Genomic DNA, 22,879 nt, shown 5'->3' on the forward strand with positions numbered 1-22,879 from the left:
AAAAAAAAATAATGTAGTCTCCCTGAGGGTAAGTGTGACTGTGTGGGTGAAAGAGAAACAATTGCCAAATACAAAATTCTGTTGTCAGTGATCACGAGATTCTGTAGTGGGGAGCACACAAAAAGAAATATCAACAACTATTAACTATTGTAAAAGTATTTCTGCTTAGCCACATAATGCTTATCTTCCATAATTTTGTAGAGAGGTAGTCTCCTATCTAATAGAGGTACCAATTCTGTGTGAAAATAAAACTATAATTTGACTTTCTAATTCAGTAACTGTAAAGAGCAGTTGAAACTTCAATACTACATCTATTAATATTTTTGTTCTCAGTTCAGTAAGTCTATTTAGGGCCTTTATTAATCATTATACACAATACACCACCAACCACAATAAATGTACTCTTTGCTTCTCCAACAGTGTTAATTTAAAAATTGAAGGCTGCATTACATGAAAGCAAAGCTATTGGATTGGCTTGGGTACCAAGCTGTAGGGGCCTAATCCATCCTCTGCCAGGATGACCAAGATGATTGTCATGTAACAGCAGCAAGAGAGGAACCCCAGACTCATTTTAGGAGCCCAAGGAGCCACACAATTTTTCATCCACTGTGTTTGCATCACGTTTTCCCAGAAAGTATTCTGCTCCCAACGAAGCCATTGCCCAGATGGAAACCCTTCTCCAGTATGTCTTGTTTTGGTAAAGTTCACGTGGAATTTAGGGGTACTCCTCCCAGATTTCCTGCAATGTGTGCCTCAGGACACAGGCCACATGTCTGTGTGGTACTCAGTATTTTATATATGCTCTGTGTCTTTTAGCTCTTGGCTACAAGTTCCATCTTTAGAACTAAAATGCCTTGATGAAAATCACTGTTGTCAGGTCACAAAACTCTGGAGCTCAACACAAGGCCATAAATTCAGTAGCAGTGCATCCACTCCCAGTGCAGTGATGCAAATATGAAACCTACCTACTTCTGGGCATTACCAAGGGGGACTACCAAGCTAGAAGACAGAAATGGGTGAGCTCAGCTCTCTCAGATGAGCTGTCCCCACAGGATCCCCTGATATCCCTTCTGCTGTTGAGTCCATTTTGCAGGTCTTCCTTTTGTCCTCCGTTTTCCTAATAGGAGAGAGATGAGGAATTTTCAGGGACATTGCTCTTGGAGGTGCCACTCTACAGCTGTGTCCATCCACAAGAAGCTGTCTGGAGAGTAGGTCATTTTCCCTGTGTTACTGGATGATGTTCTGAACACAAAAAAAACAGGACAGTGCGACCATTCAAATATCTATAAATGAAGTTGTAACACTTTAACAATCATTGCCTGCAAATTCACTCTGAGAACTTAAAAACACAATTCTTGCTCATTTTATTATTTTTAATATTTCCCAGTATAATAGAAATACCTAGTGTTTACTAAAGGATGTTGTTCCATAGGTCTCTGAAAAAAAGATACTTTTGTCTGTTTAGACTGTAGTGGGAAGTATACTACTTGAACCACTAGCAGCACTGAATTTTAGAAAGGTGTATTCTGATGAAAAATGAGTTGTCCCTTTCATATTACAATTTACTGACAAATAAGGTAAATGGCAAAAAGTACTTTTCATTTGGTATACCTTGTAGGAACTCAAAAAACCAAAACAATGTAAGCATTGTTTTCCTCCTTATTCCTATGAGGATTTGACAAGAAAAGCAGCTAAGCTTTATTGGACTCAATGACCATGAAAGGCTTTTCCACCCCTGATAATTCAGATAAGGTGAAACATCCCACAGAAGAGGACAGGTCCATGGATTATGCTGAGGCAGCAAGGAGACTTTAGAGTGAGCCCAAGTGAAAACTGTGGACTGCAGAGAAAGGAAGGAAAACATCTGAGTCAAGGGAGTCACGCTGGTTACTGTAAATTAAGACTTGTTATTTTTATTTTCTTGTAACTGTTAATAAAGAAATAAGAAAAAAAAAAAATCCAGAGGAATTGAAAGGAGAGAATAGAGAGAAGTGAGGTCATCTCAGGATTAATTACTGCAAGATATTGAACATGGGCACACATCTCATCTTTGTAAACAACTGAGGATTAAGATTTAACTCTGTATTAGCAGTATATTGCTAACTTCTGAGCATTCTGAATTATTGACAGTATCACAACTTTAGATCTACTCCCTTAAGGATGACTGATCTTCCTTGTATTTGAAGAGGGCAGAAGAGAGGCTGCAGGCCAAAACAAATCTATCTGGTTCCTGCCCTCACAGGTCCCACTGTATGCAAAGTTGTCAATACCTGAGACTTTCAAATATGCTATGTCTTAAATTAAAGTCTTTCATAAAGTTAATTTTTTCATAAAGTTCAGCATAAGCCTAGTGCAACATTTTTATGCTTTCATACAATATCTTAAAGGTGATTTGGGCGTTCTGGGTGCTGGTCACATATGTTCATACAAAGGAAAAAAAAACCAAAACCACCAGAAAAGATCAGCACATTTAAATTTAAGGGCACTTACAGCACTTACCCTTCACAGGCAGCAGGAACCACTAAGCCCCTGGAATTCAGGCCATACAAGCACATTTCATTGTGTTTAGAGCTGACTGGCTTGTAAAAAGTTTAGAGCAGAAAAATCCATTGGTATTTTAGTATGTGGCATTTCTCATGTTCTGCTATTTAAACATTTTTCTTGTTACGCTGAGACTGTCAATACATAAAATTAGTTTTTATTTCCCGCTCCGATTTTTTTTTCTATTTGAATTGCCTGACCATTTTTTTTTTCCTTACCATCATTAATTTGAGGACTGAAAAACAATTTAAAATCAATTTTATGAGTCCAAGTTAACAAGCAAACAAATATTAACACTCTGAAACTCAAATCATATGTCAGTGTTGGCTTGCTCAGTAAATGCAGATACATGTCTGCCCTGAGGATGCCAGGCTGGCAAATAACACTACTTTTTGAATCTGCTTCCAATTTTTCAGGAAATTTATGCCATTATATAAGTAAGTTTAGCAGAAAGCAACATACAGAGGCCCCCATTTCAGAATTAGATGAACAAAATTCCCTTAAAAGGTGACTGTTGGAGTCCCTCTTTGAGGATGAGGTTTTAGTCTGGAGAAATTGAGGTAGAACACTCCTCTCCATACAACAGAAAACTGTTAACTGCATCACTGACCATTTTAGTATTTAGGAGAAGCCAGAGTTAAATTATTTAACAAGGAAATAAAACCAGCAGTCACAGTTAACTAAATTAAACAGTTATATAAAATCCTGGATGATTATGTCTTTTAAACTCCTCTTCTGGAAGATAACTTAAAAAGGCAACTTTCAGGAGTCAAAGACGACTGCTGAAACTTGTGGTTTTGTCCCAAGATTTGCAATAATGTCTGAAGAACAGAGCACTGAAATGATGCATCAACTGGAATGAAAACTTCCACTTCAAAGACCCGATATATCTAAAATAAATAAATACCATAATCCATAAAGTAAACCGGCACATTTCAAAATTTTTAAAACTTCTTGTATGGGGTTTACAAACTGGAGGATACACCCAAAATAACTAGTCCAAAGTATTCCTTAAAAAAATTATAAATTATTTGCTACAGTTTCTTTAATGGAAATTGCAGGCGTAGGTCCCACATGAGTCCATATATAGCCCTTCTCTGGCCTTGTAGGAACAGTAGGGAAGGGAGATGATCGAGATTTGAAATATTCTGAAGGTGCATGACAAACGAATTCTAAATATTCCATTTTCCTTGGGAGATCTTCTTCTGGTCCTAGGAAAAAAAAAATCTTCAATGACAAAACTTAAAGGCATAAAATTAACTATGTTGAATAAAAATATGCCACAACAGCCACATTCCCTTACAGAATTTGTCTTTGTAATCCATGGTATTAGGCAAGAAACCTCTACCTTTAATCTTGCTGGGCTGATCTTTCCCCCCATCTCATTTGAAGCATTCTGGTATTTGAGTGAAGTACTGTAGTTAATATATTTAAAATACATTCTATTTGTGCCCTGCTTGTTAGAAGAACTTTTCTGAATTACTAATTGTATCATCAGTAGCAGAACAGTCACTATGCCAGTTCTTGCATGCTATGTATTTTGAATACCCAGGATAAAGATCAAGTAACTCGGGTCACTTTAAGAGAAACAACTTGGACTGGTATATCAGAATTAAAGTTACTAGGGTTTAAACCTATCTGTAGAGCACTGATTTGATCTTTAAAGCTGCACAATTGTAATTATCCCCACAAACACCCAGATAATCACAGTATGAGATAATCACACTGCAACAGTGGTAATCATATTATATACACAAGAAAAATAAAAAATGTTATCACAGTAAATGAGATGTTTACAAGATTAAAGTCTAAAATGTGGAACTTGTACAAAATACCTTGAAAAGCTAAAATATTCATTTAAAAAATACAACTACATCAGCATAGGTACATCCAAGTAGTTGTATGAAGTGAAGGCTCAGAGATTACCAATGATATAGGATGCTGGGTCAAAACAGTCTTTGGGGCTGGCTTGTGTAGGAATGAGCCAGGTTAGTGCCGCACTCTTTTCACAGTATTGGTCCTGAATAAAACCACGGATCTGAGCGTAGTATGTTCTTCCATCCTGCTCGTCGACCACCGAAACGACGTCTCCAATTTGGTAGTAGACGCCCTAGCAGACATACAAATGACACTGAAATCAAACAACCTGATTTTGTCAGCTTCACTTCACATTCTGATTCATATCTTAAGCATCAGTACCCGAAATTATCCTACGTTATACCAGTCTTGAAAGGCAGCTTCAATTCAGCCACATACAAAAGAATAGTGGCATAAGAAAGAATGTTTGTTTTTAGAACAGATAAAAAGAACACAAAAAACCCCAAACAATCCTATTCACAACAACACTGAGAAGCATCAAAGTAGCAACACTTTACATAAGGGGGTTAGATAGAAGTTTTGACATAATTCTTAGGAATTTCTGATAAACACACGAGACAGTAATTCTTTTCTGAACTGGTCAACAGCAAACAAGAGATTCATTTGGAGTGCCAGGCATGAAGCATCAGGTCCCTGGAGAGTATATGGAATCTCAGTCTCTCACTGCCAATCCTGACTTTTTGGGGGAGGAAAAGGGGAAAAAACATTCTGTATTGCTGAGAAATAAAAGCAAATTTCAGAACTTTAGAACACCAACACCTTGGCATGCTGATAAAGCTGCTCTCAGTCATGAATGTAAGAAGGTCCCCTGCTTCACTGCAAGTGCCAATAGATCTTGTTCCCAGGGTGTTTGAGGCTGCTTGCACCAGCTCTCAAATGGGAGCCAGCTGAGATGCTGGGGCACTGCAACCCACCCCCTCTATGGGAAGAATGTTCTGTGCCTAAGGCAGGAAATATCACAGAAATATAAATAATCATCTCCAGTCACTTGACCTCTGCACAGTGCAAGTTAAGTTTAAAAATGCTGACAGCAATAATTAAAAAAAAGAAAAAAAAAAGTGATGCATTTTTTCTTGGAAGAGAAAAACCTGGGACAATGATAACTGTTTAAACTACTTGGGTAAACTACCTTGCAAGACTAAATGGCAGTAACTATGGCAAACCAAAATCCTACACAACTGTTAGGCAAGTTTCTGTGACTATACCTCTAGTCCTTTCACTGTCCACAATAATTCTTGAAATTGGACACAGAAACAGGATAATCATTTTTGCAAATAGATTTGCATAAACCATACCTTATAAAAGATTGATTCTGCTGTAATTATAGTGGATACAGACTCAGGAGCCTTGATGGGCTAAGAAAAGAACACAGAAATAGAAAATCAAGAGCCTTAAATCAACCGTGAAGTTCCAGAAATCGGTTTTTTTCCTTTTAGACAACATACAGATACATTATCCTCTAAGAAAACTAGCAAACGTTACTATTTTAAAGCTCAAACTAACAGCGCTAAGGTTTTCCTCTCCAGGATTTTACGTGGAGAAGCGAGCGCTCAGCTCCCATGACGGGTTTCTCTTCCCACTCCTCCCGCGGGCTCCGTGTCCGCCCCAGCCCGGCACCGGCTCCCGACCCGCCCGCGGCCCCGGCGCTCCGCCTTACGTTTTTTAGCTTGAAGATGTGCCTCCTGCCCTTGCCCTTCGTGGAAACCTTCTTCTCCGCGGCGGGCGCGGACTTGTACTTGGTGTTCCTGAGCCGCGCGGAGCGGCGGTGGATCTCCTGCTTGCTCTGTGGGGTACAGCGGGATGAATACAAGGGGGGCGGCCCGAACACGCCGGCCTCAGCCCGGCCCGGGCCCCGCCGGGCCCCGGCGGTTCCATCACCCTCACCCTCGGCCTCCTCACCTGCTTCCCGCCGCCGCCGCCTCCGCCGCCGCCGCCGTTGCTGTGCTGGGCGGCGGCCGAGGTGGTGGCGAAGGCGGCGGGGGGCGGCGGCGCCGAGCGGGCCGTGCAGTTGTTGCACAGGATCTCGCCCTGCCCGCCCTTCTTCCACATGGAAGAGGACGTGCTGCGGCACACGCTGCAGGTGGGCTTCAGCCCCAGCGGCATCCTGAGCCCGGCGCGGGGCCCGCGGGCCCGACAGCGAGCGGCGGGAGCGCGGCGCCCACGGCGGCCCCGGCGCCGGCCCCTTCCCGGCGGCGGCGGATGTGGCTGCGGCGGGGCCGGGAGCAGCGGCGCCGGGCCTGCCCTCTGCTGGCAACGGCCGCGTCCCGGCCCCGGTCACAGACGGGTCCCGGCCCCGGGGACAAACGCGCCCCGGCCCGCTCAGGGGCTGCTCTCGCCTCGGCCGGAGCCGTGGCACGGAGAGCGGCGTCCCGTCAGTGCCGGCGAGGGACGGAGGCGGGCGGAGGCGAGGCCCGATGGGTGCAGTTGGGGCTGGTCAGCCTGGAGAAGGCCCTGTGGAGACCTCGCAGCACCTCCCAGTATCTGAAGGGGGCCTACAGGGAAGCCGGAGAGGGATTCTTCGTCAGGAACAGCAGTGACAGGACATGGGGGGAATGGGTACGAATTTTAAAAGATGGAGCATTTAGAATAGATGTTAGGAAGAAATTCTCTACCGTGAATGTGGTGAGATGCTGAAACAGGTTGCCCAGGGAGGCCGTGGATGCCCCAAGACCCGGCAGTGTTCAAAACTGCGGGACAAGGCCTTGAGCAGCCTGGTCTAGTGGGAGGTGTCCCTGCTCATGGCAGGGATTTGGGACTAGATGATCTTTAAGGAACTTCAAACCCTTGACATTCTGTGATTCTGTGCAGCAGAAGCCGTCTTTGGTTCTGTTCCTGTTCGCAGGGGATGCCAGGTGCTGACATTCAAGGAATTATAGCTGTCATTCTTCCAGCTCAACAGAAAATCAGGGGAGAGGAGATGGATTGCAATGATTGTCATGATTCAGGAGAAAGTGTTGGTGGATCCTATCCTCAACATATGCCAGTTTTGGCCTTCATTTACATTAAATATTTGGAAAAAGTACTCTGCTTTGAAGGTGTTGAGGCACTGGAACAGCCTGCTCAGAGAAGTTGCGGATGCCCCATCCCTGGAAGTGTTCAAAGTCAGGTTGGGTGGGGCTCTGAACAGCCTGGTCTAATGGAAGATGATCCTGCCCATGGTATTAGAACTAGATGATCTTCAAGGTCCCCTTCAAACACAAACCAGTCTATGATTCTATGCCTGGAACCTCAGTCATGCATCAAGTTGTTTAAAAGGCCAGGGCATGAACACGTGCCTTTGTGAAGCTTTGAGAGCTAAATGTAGGAACCGCGGATCTGACAGTGGTTCCTCACCTACTGCCACTCACGTGGCCCCAGGCCATCCCATGTAGACGTTTTTCTAGTTGGATGTTATGAAAGAAATACCCGGTCATGCATGAGGATTTGCAGTTTCTTAATTCCCATATTCAGTTTCCATCCCTTAGGGTTTATTTAAAGGTTCTTTGGTGCAAAAGAATTTGTTTTTTGTCTTGTCCTCAGTGGACACAAATAGCCAGAATTTGCAGGCATCTATGAACAGATGCTCCCCTCATGCAGCATGCAGTGGATGCAGGGTGTGCCTGGCTTGGTTCTGGCTCAGCTATGTTTAACCTCTTGCATACCTCTTTTCACACCAACTTTGACTTTCTTGTCTCAGGTGCCAAACTTACTCCTCAGTTTTGATTTAAATCCTGATTTACCCTCATCTCTTTTCAAGCTGTTTATACTTACCGGGTGCAGTTTTTTGTTTTCTGTTTCTTTAATGCAACTCTCTATAGTTGTGTTTTGCAGATCAGAGAACTCTCTGAGTCCTGAAGCTCTTCCCCCTACTTTTTTTGCAGCTCCTGCCTGCTTTTGTTCCCAACCACGCACCTCAGCCGTCCTCCACTGCTGGGCCCCTCTCCCTGCCATCATAGCTTCACTAGTCTGTGTAGGAAGGGGCTAGAAATGAGTGATATCAATTAAAATTGATTAACTGCTTTTGGATAACGACAGTTTTAGCTTATATTAAAATTGGGTTTAGTTGTTACATTGATAAGGTTTAATTGTTAAGTTAAAAGTGATTTGAATATTGTTTTGATGTAGAAAATATTTGGGTTTGTTGGTAAAGAGGGTGTGGTTAGGGTTTAGGTTTTAAATTAGAGGGATGTTTTTTAATATATTTTAAAATAAGGTTTTTAGTAATAATAGTTATGGAGTAGCTGAAATATAATAAACTGAGTGAATAATTAAGATTTAGGGTGGAAAATTAATTAAATTACGTAGTTTTTTTAGGATAGAGATGCTAACTGAGAGGAATTACAAGATTAGTAGTTTATAGGAAATTGTTAATGAAGTTTAGATAATTTTTTTTGAATTTTAAAAGAACACTTAAAATTATGAAATAGTGGATTTACTTATAGAAAGTGTAAGGATAAATTAAAGAGTTTAATTAGAGAAATGTATAGTGTAGTTAGAGATCAAAATGAGATCTTGAAATGATAGGTGGTTTGAAAAATTTTTTTAAAAAATGAATAATGTATATAAAAAGTTGTTAATTTAATAAGCTATATTTGAGATAAAAATGAGATAGGACTTAGATTTTTATTTAGTAATAAATTTCATTTTAGTAATAAATTTCATTTGGAAATTGAAACATATGGAAAAGCCTTTTGCCAAAAAACAGCTCACATTTCTGTTCAGATAAGCATCTAATACTTTGTGAAGGTTTTTATTTTGTGAATTTTTATAAGATTAATGTTAATGGATAGCAAATAAAAATTGCAACAGTTGTTTTATCAACTCTGATTCTACCATCTTCCCAACTCCTGGCTTCTAACCCTTTGGTCTTTCTGAAACCATGCACAGGGTCTTTTCCCTCACAAATGTAGAATGTGTGTATACTCTTAATTAAATGTGTTGATAATTTACCCACTGTGATTATTCTTTCTGCTTTTAAATAACAACACAAAAAAATACCCAAATCAATAAAGCTCAAGCTTTAAGAAACCTAATCGGAGGTGATCATTTAACGTAATTCAGAATTGATTTAGACAACCATTTTTGTGTTGTCAAATAGTTTTAGATCAGTGTTTCTTGACAAGTGTGGTTCTGTCATTTCAATGGAACCACAGTAAAACAAGACCTCGAGATTAGAGTGTTCTTGGTATAATTATTCTGTTGGCCTTGTGTAGGAGCAGAGAGAGGCAGGGATTGCTGTCAGTGCTGTCTGATCATCCCTACCTCACCTGGAAGGTGACAAAGAACAGTGGTTATGATGTTTTGTCAGAAATTACACCCAGCATGTCTTTTATCTTAGGCAATAGCTGAAATGTTCTGAGAGTTGCTGAATACCTGGTAGTTCTAGGCAGGAGAGGTGGGGCTCAGGACTTCTTAAAGTACCCCTCTCTCCAGAGGATCCCAAGCCTTACAATGTCCCAAATTTTGAGCATCTTCTTCAGTTTTCTAGCCTCTCTTTGGAGCCGGAGTGGGTTGACTCAGTCTGAGGCCTGACTGGAAGCGCCTGATGCAGCTGAGGCATTTTACAGTGTAAGTTCAGCTAATGTTGCAGAGTAAATGTTTTCTTCCAGTTAATGTGTATTTTCAGTTTATTTTTACTGCAGTAAGAGAAAGGGCTGCCCTTTGGAGTCACCAGAGCCCAGCCCTGCTCTGTGAAACTTGCAATGTAAACTGCACAAAGAAGTGGAGGAAATGAAATGCTGGCTCCACCTGTGGAGGGGGACTGTGCTAGAGACACGCTGGCTGTTGGTACAGAACGGTTTCTTCTTGGGAGCTCTCGGGGAGAGAGTGGTTTTCACTGGAAGTGATGCACATCTGCACACACTGCTCATTTCCTGCTTCAGTAGTTGAATTGTTCTGCCGTGGATTTAATTGCATTGCTTCCTCCTAGCTTCTTACTGCTATCCCACAGTCAGCTGGCTCACAGCTGAAGATTATTATGTGTGTGTCACTATTCCACAGTCAGCTGCAGAGGAATATTTGTGTTGTAAATGCATGAAATTGGGTATAAATCTGCATCTCCACATGGTTCTGGTTCTAGGTTCTGTACTCAACAGCTCTCTTGTGAGAAAAGCAGCTTGCATTCACTTCATTCCCAGAGCTACAACTGATGCTAATTCTTGAAATGTGTTGCACAGTTATTACTTGAATAAATAACATGCATCTGTCTTCGCAAATCTGGGGTCTTAATTATTCATTCAAGCTTGTAGTAGAGCAAAGAATTCACCCCGGATTTTGTGAGGTCTTTGGTTTTAAGCCCTCATGAGGGACATGGGTAGGTAAAGCAATGGCACAATGACATAAAATGACCATGAGTACTTGGTTCTTTCACGGCATGTCAAAGCTGTCTCTTGAGCCAGACAATTGCTTATGAAGAAACTGGCTATCATTGTGTCCATGTTTTGGCTTCCATTCTCCCCAGCCTTATTACAGTATTACAGTGGGATGCCTTCTGTGAGGGTGCTGAGGCACTGGAACAGGTTGCACAGAGAAGCTGGGAATGCTCCATCACTGGAAGTGTTCAAGGCTGGGCTGGATGGAGCTCTGAGCAGCTTGGTCTAGGGAAAGGTGTCCCTGTGCATGGAAGGGGGATTGGGACAACATGGTCTTTAAGGTCCCTTCCAACCCAAACTAGTCTGTGATGCCATGATCTTGGCATGCTTGGTGGAGGAAGTTGATGACATTGCTGTAACAATGAACAAAACAGTTTAGTGCTATTAATATAACAGAGACACTCTGGAATTTCCTGGTAACAACTGGAGAATGGATATTAAGCGGCACTTAAGGAACACTGATTAACAGAATCTTTCATAAAAATTAGTCCCCCCTCTTTAGCACCACTGTTTGTAGTGACAAGGCATTACTCTACAAAGGACAAGTGCACAATATGCCTGTAGCAATTAAGACAAATTCTATTTTAGATTTTTTTCAAAGCTTAATGATGGTACCTTATATTTACAAATCAAAACATTCAGCTTACTACATGGTGTCCAATTAATCTGAACACACCCTAAAGATGTCTGTCAGCAGTCTCAAGGATCTGTTACAGTCAGTCTAAGATGTAATGAGACAGAACGGAATTAGTTTAAGTAATAAATGTTTAATCAAAGAATTTTACATATTATTAACAGCATTCATTTGGCCAAACATCTACATGGTTGTAGTATCCTACTTGTATATAAAGTGGGAATGTATCAAGTATAGACTATGAAAGTGCAAATAACAATTCAAGGTTAGAGTAATTTTTTTACATTATAAAATTAACAGGTTTACAAAATAGTCTTGCCAAACTTTTATTTTTGAATTGCAAAGTCAATGACTATGGTGTTAAAATAAGTACCAAGAAAATACAAATTTAATAGTCTAATTTCATGCTCATAAGAGTAACACGGAAACAATGGATATACTGCACAACCTAACCAAATTACATAAAACCAGAACCCACAAACTTCACTATCTTCACAGAGAGCACTCTTACATATCTGACTGCAACTTTGCAAGACATCTCAATGCAATACACAATCTTTTTGTGAGAATCTTTCTATTCAGAAATTACCATTCAAGGATGCTATGTGAGTTAAACAACTTTCAGACCAATTCATGATGACAGTTTATGAAGGACTGTTTTAGTTGAAGGACTTTATACCTATAGGTATTTTTCAAAGGCTCAATATTATGTCAGGAGTAGGGTGGCTAGAGGAAAAGTTGGAAAATTATTTAGACTGTTCTAATTCATTCTCTCTAAAGATGCTTGAAAATGGACAAGGTTTTTATGGGATAAGGGTAAAATACTCTTATTTCATTTTTTACTAGTATGAACCTTGTAACTGCAAGATTCCAAAACTGGATTTGCATGAATTAGTTACCAAAACACTCACTTGAACTCACAGTAACCAATACATAAACTTTGCTATCATGACACTTGCCTATACACACTCAGTAGTAGTAAACTTTTATATCATATCGACAAATCTCTGGTAACAGTTAAGCAAAACTTAAAATGGAGTGTAGGTAATTTGCTCATGTTATGAAAAGTTTTGATTATATGTAATTAAAACAGCCATTTGAACAACTTATTCTAGTTGTAATTACATACTGTACCATTGTATCTCACTAACTGTAGATTGATGCTTTTAAGCAAATCTAAAACCAGTATTTTTGTTTTTCACGGTACAACACCTAGGAAAAGGTTTTTTTGTCGTTTGTTTTTTTATTATTATTTTTTAAATTTTTTTTCTTACACTAAACAGTAATCACACAGCAAATGAATATTGTGCAATTGAACAAATACCTAGTAGTGTTTTGTATATGCAAAAACACTGACTGAACGTTTAGTTATTTACTGTAAAGGCAAGGCCATGGGTGGTTTTATGGAGGTCTTTGCAATTAATAGCATAGTTACTCCAGAACAAACACTGAATTTTAAATTACTTGTTTAACTGTGGCAACTATCCAGTTGGGTTAGGCAAAGGCACCGTAACATGTTGAGCAGGATGTGTTATCTGAACTTTTAATTGTGGGACTGGCTAATATATGAAAATTCTGTATTCCTATATTTTTATAAAATGTTATCATTAAAAGTAATTGCACTATTAGTGCATAAAATGCTTTGTAGAATTATGAAAACAAAGAACTATGATTGCACTTCCATTAAAGTGTCTCTTAAAATACAGCATAGCTGTTGCTAACTCACTGTATTTTAATATTTAAAATAACTGTTTAACAGCAGCATTAGGTTTTATTAACTTAAGATACAGGCTACATTTAATTAAATGCAGTCACCATGGCAACATATGCCAGTTAAATTTAGAGAAGCAATTCTACCCAGTGGTTTCTTTCACGGCTAAGAATTGTGGGATTAGTTGGATAGAGTAACACTGCACTGTTTCATTAGGCTACTGCCAGTTAACTTTTCACAGTTTGGCACATTTGGACTGTAAATAGACATGAAAAAATCTTTGATTTTAAAGGGAAAGAATATCCCCTAAAACTTGTTCCTGGAGCAGTACTACAGAGAAGCATTAAATACCTCCGTTCACACTGCTAACAAAAAATGAAAAATGAGTAAGGAAAAGTCATGGAAAACAAAACCAAAATGCAAATGAACTACTAGATGTTATTTGGTGAAATTATGAGTTCTAAAAAATGGAATAAACTATTTCTTAGGAAAACCAACCAAAATAATCAGTGTAAGCCTTTAATCCGTACTTTCAAGTTAAGGATCATCAACCTAAGGCTAAACAGATGCTGCATTGTATTAGGAATGTGGAATACAACCTACTTATTCCTTTCTCTTGAGAGCAAAAAGGCAAATACTACCTAGTTAAATGCAAAGGATATTCCTTGAAAGGTTCACATTATTATGAAGAACTACAATTCAAGAGAACTCCTAAATATCCGTTGTTATGTCAGTGGTTACAACTGAGCTGCAATTACGTGGATCAAAGCCTCCATAGTGCTTACTCCACATACTGTACCATCTGTCACCACCATTCTTTTACTCCAGATTTATATTTATTCATACCAGATGCACATGTTCAGTCCATTCACTTGAGGTTTGAGGAGTCTGACTTGAACTATCTCCTGAAGCATCTAGGGTGCTTGTTACCTCCCTGTTATTATCACCAATTTGTGACACTGTTTCACTTGGAATAATGTTTTCTTCAGATGTGCTTTCCTCCATTTGGCTTCCTCTGCCTTCATTTTTGAGTGCATCCTCAAACAGTGCATGCTCTTCCTGAGGCTCCAGCCCTGTGTCTGTAAGATTTGGTTGCCCTGCTGACCCATCTTCAGTACTGGGTTGCTGTGACTCCTCATCTGTTTCTGTACTTGTTGAGGGGATCAGAGCAATACTCTGTGGGTTCATGTCATGAAACCAGGCCATAATATTTCCAAGCAGATTTTCACTGGTATTGGGATCTTGACTGCTGGAATCAGCATCGCTTGATGTTGAGTATAATCCACTTCTTGTCTCACTGCAGGGGTGGGAATGAAGACGATCGGCCGAGAAGGGATCGTTGCCTGCACCCAGTCTCATCAGACTGTCACCAAGTTCTAGCAGCTCAGAGCTGCTCAAAGCACCCCTTGGGTTGTCTATACTTATGGGAGCAGAGTCCAGTCTTGTAGGCAAAGAGGTACCTATTGCTCCTAAAGATGCCTCATTATTTAGAAAGTCTCTAGTTTCTTCATCTATGGCCAAGCCAGATTCTTGTAATGACAGCTGAATAGCTAGCAGGATGTTTGGGTCATCTTCGTCCAGAGAACTCAGAGCCTGTGGAAATATATAAGGTTGCTCTCAGAATGAAACTTGCATCTTGCTACATATTTTGGATGTAAAGAAATTTTGACTCAAATCTGAAATTGATTCATTATTCCTACATGTCCCTTATCAAAATCAATTTTTACTAACAGAGCTGACAACATGATTTAAAAGGTAACTATTGTTATGTCAATGATTGTTTAGCAAGTCTTACCATTGTGAATGTCTAATTTGTAGTCCTAGATTCTCCCTTTCTCCTTGAAGAATTAAGAAAATTTGCAGGGACAAAATGACACAGAAAGGCAGAGCAGAGGAGAGCAAGCAAAGCAGAGAGAATGGAAAAGAGATTAGGGGAGATACCTGAAGAGAATCCTGGTTTTCAGAGCGACTGACAGGGGTATAGTCATGAAGCGAAGAGCTGTGCAGAATACCCATAGAAGCTGAACTCACCATGGAGGTGCCGTGTCTTCTACTGCTGCCACCTTCCTGAGTGTCTGTTTGGGCAATCAAAACAGAAGCGGTTGAAGAACCAGCAACCTCCTTCGCTATGATTTACTGACAGAATTTCTCTCTTCCTTTTGGATTCTAGTTGTGTAATTTTACTCTTTTATTCACTCTGAATGAACGAATCCAAACCACTCCTTCCACATCAGCTCTTACACAGTGGTCAAACACCAATCCCACTGTTTTAGGAGTGACTGCCTGGCTCATTTGTCCTTTCTGCCCTCAATACTCTTCTCCGTGAAAGCATGGGCTATGCCATTGGGAGTGTGTGCAGAAGGGGCAAAGTGCTTCTAAGGCACACACATGATTTATGGAAAGCCCTGAAAATTACTGCATGTGGACAGAAATACAGGATGCATTTATAGGTGGATTACAAATCACATTTGCCCATTTCTCTGTTTTTTCAAAGACAAAGCCTCAGCTGTAATGTTAACATTATAATAATTTTTACTGTAACATTGCAGCGCAATTAAGAGTAGAGTTGTTAGTGAATACTTCAGTAATTACTGACATTGCTGTTTTCTTAAATCCAACAAAAAATAGAAGATGCTGTTTCCAGAAAAAAACTGCTCTGTAATAAAAATAAATGTAAATCTTTTGACTTTGGAAAATGGAATTTTCCACTCCAAAACTCAAAATATGATAGACTAAAATAAAATAATATTCTCTTGCATGCTTTAACAGTGTGCACTTGGCCATCACTACTATATCCAAGCATTCAGTCAAAATCTAGTCCTTGAACTAACATTCAAGTTGTGCATTTTATTTGTAATAGGGAGAACCAAAGTTCACCAACTTTTTGATTACTTTTTTCAAAAATAAAGGATGCATGTGATCCCTTCTCCTCAATAATGGAGAGCCATTTGGTTTTAAAGAAGAAGCTATGTGTTAAGTTCCTGAGACACAGCAATGAGAGTTAGTGCAGCATGGCTAAGGGACTGAGCACACAGACGGGGAGCTCTGCAGAAACAGGGCCACAGTATGATTTGGATTCAAGCCATTTCTGTACCTTTGCTGGGGTTCTGGCAGAACGGAGCCAGCCCAGACAGCCAAGTCACAGAGAGACCTTAAGGGTCTCACCACCAGCCCTCAGAAGGGCAGCACGGTGGGAAGTCACAGCTCAGGCCAACTTCTTTCCTGGCTGCCTTTGCCCATACAGCTTCTGACCAGAATTTTGGAATACAGCCTTAGGGTGCTCTTCCACAGGCCTGCAGCCTCTACATTCTATGCACAACTGGCTCTTTTCATGGTGTAGAAGACCTGGGGTAGGTATGAGTGACCTTCAAAATTTCTTCAGAAAAGCAATCCTGTTCTGGACAGCTGTGGAGTTGTTAGTGGGAAGATCAATACATTTCTCTTTTAGAACAGCAGCAGCCACAATGACGTCAACAACACTTCTAAGATCACATAAAAGAACTGCAGCAAGAAGCCTTTACATTGTATCCTGGAAAATACAGCAATGTATCTGAAACTTTAATGTGTATCCACAGAAGAACAGTGAACTATGGTCACTACCAGCCATTTCAGAAGAGGGAAGAGAAAAAAACCAGCCCCAGAGAGGTCTGTACCTAATGTACTTTCACTAGGGTCATCAGGGTCTGGAGTATTACTCAGCAGACTGTGCATGTCTCCACGTCGACGCTGTCTGTGCCTCCTCCGATACTGAAATTCAGCATATTCCTGCATAAACAAAGGTTACAAAACACAGGGCAGCATGCAGTACTATTTTTCTGAGTAACAAGCACCACATTTTTTTTAAAAAAAATGTGTGATTTTATATGCTTATTATAAAATCACCCACTTTCAGAAAAATGAATTGCAAGTTGCATCATGCGACGCTTAACATAAATAACAAAAAAATCTGAGGTAATACTAAATCTATAAAACAATGAACCAGCAAAAAAACCAAACAAAAACAAAAACAACCTAGATGTACTACCAACATTTTAATACTTGCAATCTCCTTTTTTTTTTAACAATTCCAAGAACACATTTCTTATTTAAAATCTTTGATGCCAAACTTTATATATGCACACATTGACACACTTTTTAATAAATGCATACCCACTGATTTTAGAACATAGAAACAATTGATGTGAATTAGACCAGAAGTTTATCTCAGAATCTCTGCTGCCAGCAATTGGCAGTAGAAAATAACCTTCAAAACACCACAGAAAGCCGGTAAACATACACTGGGACTTGACATATTTTTTCCCAGCCTCCTGGACACTATGGGTCCAGAAATTCTTAAACCACATCTGACACTCTGTGGACAGTCTGTGATGGATTTTTATTTCATGAATTACGAATCTCCTCTACTTTTGCTTAACTCGAGCTGCTAACGAGCCATACCATACAGGTCTGAACTCTTGCAGCCTACATTTTCTCATATAGTGTGTGCTTAGACAGTTTATATAGCATTTATGGAAAAGACACTTGACCACATCAAGCTAACATCCCAAGGGTTAATTATTTTAATACTTGGATCAAGTTGCATATCTTTCCTAATATGAACAAACTAGTTTTATGCTTGAAGGGAAGTTTCCAGGTATCTTTTCTGGTATAACTGCTACCTGTGTAGGTAGCACCTTGTGTAATTTCAGTTATTCATACACACACAGCAATAAAACTATGCACACAGGTTCTCCTCTTCAAAAAAGAATATTGTTTTTTATTTCTGTAAGCTCCAAGCTGGGAAATCTGTAATCCAAAGGATTCATCTAAAGTACCTAAAACTTAAATCCGGAAGTGTTATTTCTCTTACACAACGACCTTATTAATGTAGATGGTATAAGGGGACTATGTTTTTTTTCCATGAACTTTCTCAGACCAAGTTCTTCCTCATAATGACATATGCAAGACAAAAGGAATAGTCACAAAATCATGTGTGTGGGCAGTTTTTCAGCTGTGGAAATTGGAAGGACATAAAAGAGAAGCATTATTGGACCAGACAAAAGGTCCATTTTGTCCAATATTCTGTCTTCAACAGCAGTTAGTATTATATGCTTGTTAGTCTATGGAGCACCATAAAGAAACAAGGCAAACGTGAAGTGATTCTTCTCTAAAATATTCTTCCAAGTTTTAGGGGATCTCACAGATTTCCTAAATGCAAGGCATCGCCTCCAACAACAGAAACTCAAACCTTAATATAGAACAATATAACTGATTTATTTTAAAAATATATAATTATATCACTCTGAATCAGAAAAGGAATCATGGGAAATGATCACTGAACACTAAGATTTATTCATCATACCAGATCTTAGCTCTCATTTGTTTGCAATAAAATAATAGGTTTTACCAGCAGCCATTTAATTTCTGGTTGCTTATTAACCTTTAGAAAGAGATCTTAATTACTACTTATGAAACCTTATTTCTTGTTACATAGAACAATTTTCTACATGTGAGCAAAAGAAGTTTTAATTTTGTTGGGTAGGAACATCTTGGTTTCATACAGTGTTCCACAGCAACCAGCATTCTTTGCTAAAGCCAGTAAATTTTGTTTTCTGTAATAATCTGCTATACATCGTCATTCTACTACTTGTCAGTAAAAGTACAGCTCTACGTAAAACACATTAAATAAACAAAGATGACCATTATTAATTCTATAAAATTCCTTTAGCATAGGTGGTTGCAAGTATTTGTGATAGCTACATAGCAAAGAAACCAACTCGCATCACATAGTGCCACACTTAGGCAAATGATAAAAACTCATAAGCAGATCATCTAAGCACAGCTGCAATTGCATCTCCTGCTAAACAGCTTTTCAACACATTTCTTACCAGCTTCTTCTCATAAACAGTTCCACTAATGATACAGTAACATCACAGTGAGTTTGATATTGTCAGATGTGGGATTATTTCAAAAGTACTAAAGGAACTGGACAGGAGAAGCAGCTGATTTTTTGTAGAGAAGCCAGCCATGTTCTCACCAGCGTGATGCTCACCAACAATAGCAAAGGAAATATATGGGAAAAAGTACATGGAGTTTTCTAGGATGTTTAAAAATGACTAGCTAGAAAGAAAACAGCAAACAAGGAAATGTTGAAATGAAGTTTCCTTCCTGACTGAATGCTTTAATCTAATGTTCTCAAAACATTGACTAAAAATTAAGATGATAAAGGAAAGCCTTAGAGGAAGCTTCTCATTTTTCAGAGCAGAGACTCAAAACCTACCTCTTTCCCATTTATAGATCATAAAATATTTATTTAAAAAACAATGATTTTCATTCTTGGTAAAGTAACAAAAATTAATGTCATTTGAGTATGCAATTTCCATCCTGCTTCAGTACATAACAAAACAAAAAATTAAAATATTTAACAATATTTAGGAGTATGTCTGCATGTTTTTGTTGAGATTGTGACAGAGGATGGAAATTTCTTAGACTTTTTGTCAAATTCTGCTGAAGTGATATTGCATTCAAAAGTAATGTACACAATTTCATACATTTATTACTTTAAGGCTCTCCAGCACACAGGCAACTGTTTATATTCAATTTTAAAACTGGTTATGTACTTGGGAAACGAATGTGAAATAGCTTGTCTAATGCCACCTTCAATTACTACATCCATGTTAGAGGCAATATTTAGCCATTGCACAATTATCTATGAATATATTTCCTTCTATTGCGAAATAAATGAAATGAAATGAAAAGCTTAACCAACTTGAAATGCTTTGACTCAAGAAAAGGAAGCTCTTCATGCAGATTGTGATCATACCTGTGTTTCTAGCATATGCAGAACTAAGTTAAAAAAATTAAAAAGAAATAGTTTACCTCAGGGGATGCAAATCCTAAATACTCCCAATCCCATGTTCCACCAGCAAAGCTATAAAATGGAAAGATATACCATCAAATTTAGAAGTAGAACAAATATGAACAGCCTCTAGAACTTCAAAACCTATTGTAATCTGAAAACTAGTGCAATTGTAGCTCTCTAAACTTAACAAGACTTCCCCTTTAATTCTTAACTCAAAATATATTTTGAAAACCCTACAGTTAAATTGTTGACTATTTCAGAGCTACCTGATATGTTTAGCAAGTACTTAAAGAGATTTTTGAAGAGTACCAGGGATTTAGTGACAATCTTGATGAAAAAAAGTGAAATGGAAGCCATGACATCTAATCATTAATATATCACAAACGTAGAAGAAATTCAGGTTGCAACACACAGAGCAGCGATCCTCAAAAAGAAAAATACATTTTTCCCCAAAGGCTGTAATTCCACGAGGGTGAAATGTCCAAGAAAATATCACTACTACAGCGATTTACAACCCCCTAGTCAGAGAACAGCAGTGGATTCACCACTTTGGCAGCTATCAGAAGAGCTTCTGATTTGTGCAGTGTTTTGGGTGGATTACCTGCGCCTGGGTGCTTCTGGAGAGTCTGCAGGAGCAACCCCACGGGCCACAGAGGCCAGGAACTCCTGTCGCTTCTGCTGCACAAGGCAAGCTGCTCGGATGATTTTATGGCGCGGTGTCCGAAGGTAAGGCCTGTTCACTTTCTGGGCAAGGTCTTCAGTGACCATTTCTAGGTCTGTCTGCAAGAGTTAAGAACACAGCAAAAACAGTTTTACAGGGAAATGCAAATCAGGAAGAGCTCTTCTCCATAAATACTGAGCAGAATGATATCCATTTTCCTGGAAACACCTTATGAAGTACCAAAATACCCCAAAATATCTGCCCCATAGCCTACTCTTTTATGACCTACCATTCTGTCCTCCAGCTTGAAGCAGGATTTCCCTGCACTCTGAAATACTGAACATTTTCAAGGGACAGGAAAGGAGGCAGCAGTCCCAGGTACTCCCCCAGTTTTGCCTCCTCCCATATGTCAAGCACATCAGAAGGGAAAGAAAGAAAAGAGAAGCTAGAGAAGGAGATGAAGACTGAAGCTAAAATGTTACCCTCAGAAAGCAGATTAACATGAAATTTTCTTACTTCCCCCTTCCATCTGTCCTTATCCTTTTCCTTTGCGGAGTGATATAAAAAATATGCTACTTTTTCAAACTTGGTTACAAATATAAAACAGGTATGTCAGTTTTATACTACAAAAATGGCAAACAGACACTGATAACTAATATATTAAAAAAGTGCCACAAGGAAAGTAAAATATATCCATGTATTACCTGCATGAGTTCGAATATTTCTTTTTTTGTGCTTTTAGGCTCCAAAAAGAATCCATATGGATAAGAACACTTAAGAATACGGCGAGTTTTTAGAAGCTCTTGCACTGCATCTTCAATGAATGTGGTATCAGGACAGCCTCCCTCAGCTGCAATATGAAACAAGCATTGGGAAGTATTTTCCTGCTGATGTCAGCATTACTTTTGTGAATATCAGTTAAATATTTTGAAAGTAAAGAGCAGCAAGTTCTCAATGACTGCACAGTCTTCTTATTAAATGAAATAAGCACAGAACATTAGCTTCTACTTTACTCTAATGCTACTTCCTCCTTGAGGCTTTGGAATAGGTAAGATTTACTGTACATTTAACTTTCATCCAATGTTTACAAATTCTAGTACTGAAGGGATTGACATCACACAGCAGACAATGTGAGCACTGCCCCAGAAAGAACAGTTTAGCCATAACTGTGTTGATGTGATTTCAAATCAAAGGCACAGATCACAGCAAATACTTACTTCCACTTAGAGCTCTACTCAACTGCTCCATCTTTTCTTTGGCTGTTTTTAGAAGGCGCTGTTCTAACTAGAAAAAGAAAATAAATAAAATACAGTAAGATAATTCTTTTTGGACTAATAAAACAGAAACAAACATCAATAAAAATGGCTTGACCCACACCTGGTAGCTAAGTTCATGGTTCTTAAATCTTGTATAATAGTGCATAAATCTATCAAGCTCTTGAAATCTTCTATGCTTCTTTTCAGCCTGGAAAATAATGGCGAAACAAAAGAAACCAAAATAAATTTTATCATTTAATACAACAATCACCATTAGATAAAATTAAATAATGAACTGTTTCTATTCAGACTATATACCAAGTATTATACACAGTGCTAAGTGCCATGTAAGTAGAGACAAAATTAAATTTTGAAAATCACAAGACTGCAAATACTGCAGCCAAAGAAATGATACACTGTCAGTGCTTGCTATTTAAAGCAACTTTCCAAAAACCAAAATTAAGACCCGTCTTCTGTAGTGCACAGCAGCTAATTACAGGACCAGCATGCTCATTTCACAAAAGGAAACCGTGTCACAGAGAAGTAAAATGACTTGAGTAAAGTCACCAGTGGTTGTTAACAAAGTCAAAAGCAGAAATCTTATGCATCCACAAATAAGCAGTGCTTTCTTTCTGTCTCTTTGATACGTTTAAGGTTGTATTTTTCCATTTGGAACTGTGGTTTGGAAGAGTTTTGATCAAACTTATCCTGAACGGAGAATTGCAACCTTGGTGCTATTTTTCAAATCCACACTTTCATTTGCTACCTCTACTGTCATCTCCTTGGACTGCTCCTCTACGTGCTGAATAACTTCATAGCGAGTGCATCTGTAGTAGCCTCCAGTGGAAGAGCTGTGCTTCTTCCATTCTTCTAAGCATATCCAGCAAAAGTCATATTTGCACTTCAGAAAAAAACAGATAAAAGGAAAAAAAAAAAAAAAAAGCTGAAATGTCTTAGGTTTGCAGTTAGGCATCATTATTCTTCTATGGACAACTGAATTAAAAGCA

The 22,879-nt window shown here is 39.1% G+C and overlaps 2 protein-coding genes across 5 annotated transcripts in view; both read right to left on the reverse strand.

The window, feature by feature from the left end:
• Positions 1 to 1,347: 1,347 nt before the first annotated feature.
• GATAD1 (GATA zinc finger domain containing 1) lies at positions 1,348 to 6,601 on the reverse strand. Its single transcript, XM_040085669.1, has 5 exons — positions 6,319 to 6,601; positions 6,077 to 6,202; positions 5,715 to 5,774; positions 4,468 to 4,651; positions 1,348 to 3,752 (listed from the first exon to the last, which is right to left on the reverse strand). Exons 1-5 carry the CDS (start codon positions 6,520 to 6,522, stop codon positions 3,562 to 3,564), a joined length of 765 nt encoding a protein of 254 aa, XP_039941603.1. The 5' UTR covers positions 6,523 to 6,601; the 3' UTR covers positions 1,348 to 3,561.
• A 4,915-nt stretch (positions 6,602 to 11,516) lies between these two features.
• Positions 11,517 to 22,879, reverse strand: part of ANKIB1 (ankyrin repeat and IBR domain containing 1) — an 88,770-nt gene continuing 77,407 nt past the window's right edge. For 2 of the 4 annotated variants that reach the window (XM_040056615.2, XM_040056624.2), the window contains exons 12-20: positions 22,639 to 22,773; positions 21,994 to 22,080; positions 21,834 to 21,900; positions 21,321 to 21,466; positions 20,557 to 20,735; positions 19,973 to 20,024; positions 16,768 to 16,879; positions 15,056 to 15,189; positions 11,517 to 14,707 (exon numbers count right to left, since the gene is read on the reverse strand). In XM_040056615.2, the coding sequence (XP_039912549.1) occupies positions 13,955 to 14,707; positions 15,056 to 15,189; positions 16,768 to 16,879; positions 19,973 to 20,024; positions 20,557 to 20,735; positions 21,321 to 21,466; positions 21,834 to 21,900; positions 21,994 to 22,080; positions 22,639 to 22,773 (1,665 nt within the window). In that variant the 3' untranslated portion in view covers positions 11,517 to 13,954. The remainder of the gene's footprint in view (positions 14,708 to 15,055; positions 15,190 to 16,767; positions 16,880 to 19,972; positions 20,025 to 20,556; positions 20,736 to 21,320; positions 21,467 to 21,833; positions 21,901 to 21,993; positions 22,081 to 22,638; positions 22,774 to 22,879) is intronic. The other 2 variants (XM_040056635.2, XM_040056645.2) reach the window with 2 other exon arrangements.

Source organism: Hirundo rustica, chromosome 1 (genome assembly GCF_015227805.2).
Source record: "Hirundo rustica isolate bHirRus1 chromosome 1, bHirRus1.pri.v3, whole genome shotgun sequence".
In the NCBI taxonomy this organism is placed as follows: domain Eukaryota; kingdom Metazoa; phylum Chordata; class Aves; order Passeriformes; family Hirundinidae; genus Hirundo; species Hirundo rustica.